Source organism: Mus pahari, unplaced genomic scaffold, assembly GCF_900095145.1.
Source record: "Mus pahari unplaced genomic scaffold, PAHARI_EIJ_v1.1 scaffold_5136_1, whole genome shotgun sequence".
Lineage (NCBI taxonomy): Eukaryota > Metazoa > Chordata > Mammalia > Rodentia > Muridae > Mus > Mus pahari.
This window is the reverse complement of record NW_018392945.1, coordinates 44,658-50,725: the sequence shown is the minus strand read 5'-3', so window position 1 is coordinate 50,725 and position 6,068 is coordinate 44,658. Positions and strand designations below refer to the sequence as shown.

The 6,068-nt window shown below is 37.7% G+C and overlaps 1 gene segment (V, D, J or C); it reads left to right on the top strand.

Moving 5' to 3' along the window:
- The first annotated feature begins 5,027 nt into the window (after positions 1 to 5,027).
- LOC110315263 lies at positions 5,028 to 5,792 on the top strand. The segment is given in 2 exon segments: positions 5,028 to 5,110; positions 5,287 to 5,792. Coding segments are annotated over 2 exon segments (555 nt in total).
- Positions 5,793 to 6,068: the final 276 nt, after the last annotated feature.

Below are 6,068 nucleotides of genomic sequence, written 5' to 3'. Positions count from 1 at the left end.
TGATATTTAGACTTCTTCCTTTCCAATTTGTATCCCCTTGACCTCCTTTTGTTGTCTAATTGCTCTGGCTAGGACTTTGAGTACTATATTGAATAGGTAGGGAGAAAGTGGGCAGCCTTGTCTAGACCCTGATTTTAGTGGGATTGCTTCCAGCTTCTCTCCATTTACTTTGATGTTGGCTACTGGTTTGCTGTATATTGCTTTTAATATGTTTAGGTATGGGCCTTGAATTCCTGATCTTGCCAAGCCTTTTTATAATGAATGGTTGTTGTATTTTGTCAAATGCTTTCTCAGCATCTCGGGAGATGATCATGCATTTTTTTTTTGTCTTTGAGTTTTTTATATAGTGGATTATGTTCATGGATTTCTGTATATTAAATCATCTCTGTTTTCCTGGAATGAACCCTACTTGATCATGATGGATGATTGTTTTGATTTGTTCTTGGATTCAGTTTGGGAGAATTTTGGTGAGTATTTATGCATTGATATTCATAAGGGAAATTGGTCTGAAGTTCTCTATCTTTTTTGGGTCTTTAGGTGGTTTAGGTATCAAAGTAATTGTGGCTTCCTAGAATGAATTGGGTAGAGTACCTTCTGTTTCTATTTTGTGGAATAGTTTGAGAAGAATTGGAATTATGTCTTCTTTGAAGGACTGATAGAACTCTACACTAAACCCATCTGGTCCTGGGCTTTTTTTGGTTAGGAGACTATTAATGACTGCTTCTATTTCTTTAGGGGATATAGAAGTATTTAGGTCATTAAAGTAATCCTGATTTAACTTTTGTACCTGATATCTGCTTAGGAATTTGTCCATTTCTTCCAGGCTTTCCAGTTTTGTTGAGTATAGCCTTTTATAGAAGGATCTGATGATGTGTTGGATTTCCTTTGATTCTGTTGTTATGTCTCCCTTCTCATTTCTGATTTTGTTAATTAGGATGCTGTCCCTGTGCCCTCTAATGAGTCTGGCTAAGGGTTTATCTTTCATGTTGACTTTCTCAAAGAACCAGCTCCTGGTTTGGTTGATTCTTTGAATACTTCTTTTTGTTTCCACTTGGTTGAATTTGCCCCTGAGTTTGATTATTTTCTGCCATCTATTCCTCTTGGGTGAATTTGCTTCCTTTTGTTCTAGAGCTTTTAGGTGTGCTGTCAAGCTGGTAGTGTATACTCTCTCTAGTTTCTTTTTAGAGGCACTTAGAGCTATGAGTTTTCCTGTTGGGACTGCTTTCATTGTGTCCCATAAGTTTGGGTCTATTCTGGCTTCCTTTTCATTAAACTCTAGAAGGTCTTTAATTTCTTACTTTCTTTCTTTCTTGACCAAGGTATCATTGAGGAGAGTGTTGTTCAGCTTCCATGTGAATGTAGGATTTGTATTATTTATTTTGTTATTGAAGATCTAGCTTAGTTCGTGGTGATCTGATAGGATGCATGGGACAATTTCAATATTTTCGTATCTGTTGAGGCCTATTTTGTGACCAACTATATGGTCAATTTTGGAGAAGGTAACATGAGGTGCTGAGAAGAAGTTATACCCTTTTGTTTTAGTATAAAATGTTCTGTAGATATCTGTTAAATCCATTTGTTTAATATTTTCTGTTAGTTTCACCCTGTCTCTGTTTAGTTTCTGTTTTTAGGATCTGTCCATTGATGAGACTGGGGTGTGAGGTGCAATGTGTGCTTTGAGCTTAACTAAAGTTTCTTTAATGAATGTTGATGTCCTTTCATTTGGAGCATAGATATTCAGAATTGAGAGTTCATCTTGGAGGATTTTACCTTTGGTGAGTATGAAGTACCCCTCCTTGACTTTTTTTTGATAACTTTGGGTTGGAAGTCTATATTAGAACGGCTACTCCAACTTGTTTCTTCAGACCATTTGCTTGGAAAATTGTTTTCCAGCCTTTTACTCTGAGGTAGTGTCTGTCTTTGTCCCTGATGTGGGTTTCCTGTAAGCTGCAAAATATTGGGTCCTGNTTGTGTAGCCTGTCTATTAGTCTATGTCTTTTTATTGGGGAATTGAGTCCATTGATATTAAGAGATATTAAGGAAAAGTAATTGTTGCTTCCTGTTATTTTTGTTGTTAGAGTTGGGATTCTGTTCTTGTGGTTGTCTTCCTTTAGGTTTTTTGAAGGATTACTTTCTTGCTTTTTCTAGAGTATCATTACCCTCCTTGTGTTGGAGTTTTCCCTTTATTATCCTTTGAATGACTGGATTCATGGAAAGATATTGTGTGAATTTGGTTTTGTCATGGAATATTTTGGTTTCTCCATCTATGGTAATTAATCTAAGAGTTTTGCTGGTTATAATAGCCTGGGCTGGCATTAGTGTTCACTTAGGGTCTGTATAACATCTGTCCAGGATCTTCTGGCTTTCATAGTCTCTGGTGAGAAGTCTGATATAATTCTGATAGGTCTGACTTTATAAGTTACTTGACCTTTTTCCCTTAGTGCTTTTTATATTCTATCCTCATTTAGTGCATTTGTTGTTCTGATTATTATGTGTCAGGAGGAATTTCTTTTCTAGTCTATTTGGAGTTTTGTAGGCTTCTTATATGTTCATGGTCATTTCTTTCTTTAGGTTAGGGAAGTTTTCTTCTATAATTTTGTTGAAGATATTTACTGGTCCTTTAAGTTGAAAATGTTCATTCCCATCTATACCTTTTATTTTTAGATTTTGTCTTCTCATTGTGTCCTGGATTTTATAGATATTTTGATTTAGGATCTTCATGAATTTTGCATTTTCTTTGATTGTTGTGTCCATGTTTTCTATAGAATCTTCTGGATCTGAAATTCTCTCCTCCATGTCTTGTATTCTATTGCTAATGCTTGCATCTATGTTTCCTGATTTCTTTCCTAGTATTTCTATCTCCAGAGCTGTCTCCCTTTGTGATTTCTTTATTGATTTTACTTCTATTTTTAGATTTTGAATTGTTTTGTTCTATTCTTTCACCTGTTTGGTAGTGTTTTCCTGTAACTCTTTAAGGGATTTTTGTGTTTCCTCTTTTAGGGCTTCTAGCTGTTTACCTGTGTTTTCCTGTATTTCTTTAAGGGAGTTATTTATTTCCTTCTTAAAGTCCTCCATCATCATCATCATCATCATGAGAAGTGACTTTAGATCCATATTTGCTTTTCTATTGTGACGGTGTATCCAGGACTTGTTATGGTGGGAGAGTTTGGTTCTGATGATGCCAAGTATCCTTGGTATCTTTTGCTTCTGTTCTTATGCTTGCCTCTGTTTATCTCAAGAGCTTGCTGCCCTCAATATATCTGATTGGAGCCTGTCCTTCCTATAATCTCAGTTGATTCAAGACTCCTCAGAGTCCACCTTTCTCTTTGATTCTGTTATTCTGGGCTCTTGTAAACCTGAGAGTGTGGGTGTGTCAGAGTTCTTGGCAGTCAAGCTTCCTTTGAGACCCTGATATCCTGGTGTGACCAAGCTCCTGTGATCCTGTGATCCTGGAATCCTAAGATCCTGGGTGTGTTACAGCACCTGGAAATGGTGTTTCCTCTGGGGACTGTGGCGCTGTCTGGTGTGTTTGAAACCAAGGTGTACCTACACTGATCAGAAGGAACCAAAGCTGCTGGTCAGGCAGGGCTCCCATGTCCTTGCTTGCTCTTGCTGTCACAAGCCCATCATAGTTGGTTTGGAATCGATGTTGTGTTCCCCTCACCAGTGATCCTAAGATTGAGTGGAGAGTCCTCTCAGGACTTTGGGACTGTTAGATGCATTTGTGCCCAAGGTCCACCAAGTTCATTTCCAAGGTGACCCAAAGCTGTCACCAACCAGAAAGCACTTCAGTCCCTGGTTAGGTGGGTTTTCTGCTTCCCTGCTGCTGGCACAGGCCTGGCATGATTGGTTTGGAACCAATGTTGTGTTCCACTCAACAGTGATCCTAAGACTGTGTGGAGAGTCCTGTGTTTACTGTGGGACTGTTTGCTGGGTTAGCATGCAAGGTTACCTGGAGCTGGAGCAGAACAGAAGGGCAAGAAATCATTTTTAAGAAAGATCTAGAAACATAGCCATGCTTCATCATGGCTATGATAACTTTAAAGTTATAGGAGAATAATCGAAACTTTAAGGTAAATTAAAACTATTTTTAAATAAATTGTTTTATTCAGTTTACAACACTATATCAGCCCTCCTTTTCCCACTACTCCCTCATGTAAATCCTGCGAATTCCCTGTCTTTGTTGTATGTAAAACTTTTGATCAAACTTAGACTTGAATTTGCAGACTAGGATGCTGTCAATATTTAATAAGTAAAATGTAATTTATTTGAAAAGTGCTCTCAGATATTCTCAGATGATAAATAGAACATGAATTAAACAATTTCAGAGCACAGTGCATACTAAGAGTGGTGATTTTTCAGAGTAGTTTTAGATGAATGCATCTTCATGAATCTCCAGCCCATATTTCTTAAACCCAGCAGAACCATTGTTTCCATTGATTTCATTGGGGGAGTTATTTTTCCTATCCTTCTAGGGATGGTATTGGTGCTTGACAATTGCAGAAATGTCTCTAAGCACACCTGGGCTCCAATCACATATGGATGCTATTTTTTCATTAGCTTTGTGGGAATGATTAACTGAACAATTAGGAGTGAGTAGGTGAGGTGTCTAATGAGCAGTATTCAAGAAAACATGAAACACATAATGCTCTCTGTGATAATTATAAACAGTCTTTCTTGACACTACTTTATCATGGGAGAAATATATCTTAAACTTCTGAATTGAATATGCCTTGTTTAGTATATCAAATACATCTTGTCTTTAGGGAAAATATATTAATGATACTATAGGACAAGGCTTTTCCTCCTAAAAAGGAAGAATGAGAAACCAAATTTTCTTCTTCATCAGTGTAGTGACTACAAATAAGTACATATTTTTCTGGTTTAACCTGGTTTGCCTTAGTTAACATACCATGTGTTTATAAGACAAGAACTGCCTAGCCTATATCTTGATATTTGCATACTTAATTGTGGGTAGCCACAAATATCTCACAGCTGTTTTAAAGAGATGTACTTAGAAGAAGAGCAGTAATTATCCCGGGACCTAAATTCAAATAGAAAATGAATTTTCCGGTGCAGATTTTCAGCTTCCTGCTAATCAGTGTCTCAGGTAACAGAGAACAGAGAGTCTGAGATCAGAATTCAACCAAAATTCTTTTCCCTGAGAAATATGAGTCTAAAATTTACTTTTTTCTTTTTCTTTCTTCTGAATGTAGGGTGGTATAAAATTATTTTTGTATCTCTATTTTTACTAATCCTTTTCTCTCTATGTTGCTTTTTTTCTAGTTGTAATGTCCAGAGGAGAAATTGTGCTCACCCAGTCTCCAGCACTCATGGCTGCATCTCCAGGGGAGAAGGTCACCATGACCTGCAGTGCCAGCTCAAGTGTAAGTACCAGTTACTTGCACTGGTACCAGCAGAAGTCAGGTGCCTCCCCCAAACTCTGGATTTATAGCACATCCAACCTGGCTTCTGGAGTCCCAGCTCGCTTCAGTGGCAGTGGGTCTGGGACCTCTTACTCTCTCACAATCAGCAGTGTGGAGGCTGAAGATGTTGCCACTTATTACTGCTATCAGCATAGTAGTTCCCCACCCACACAGTGGTACAGACTGGAACAAAAACACTGTAACTCTAACTCCTTAGGGTTCAGCTACTTCCTCCTAGAGAAAAAATGTGGTCAGTGGTTTGATTGCAGTAGTCCACACAGGTTGTTCTGCTTTACAATGTCCTTTGTATCTTTGGATGACTGTCTCTATGACATTCCACTGTACTTCAGCACTTTTCTCAAATAATCTACTTTGCCAGTGTTTATTTATTCTCAATTTTTGTTCTGTTTGTTGAAGACAAGTATGGCACGCACTACTCTTCACCTATTTTACTGGTGGTCCCCATGTACCTGCACATCTGTTTTCTGCTACTTACACTGATTTTTAGACTCTTCTTGGTAGGTGTTTTCTTCTTCAGCATAGTCATTTACTCACAATAAACTGCTGTTGTTATTCTACAAAAATAGTATCCATCGTGATCTGATTTCTGAGTTTTATTAGCACACCTTCTTTCCCACTAAA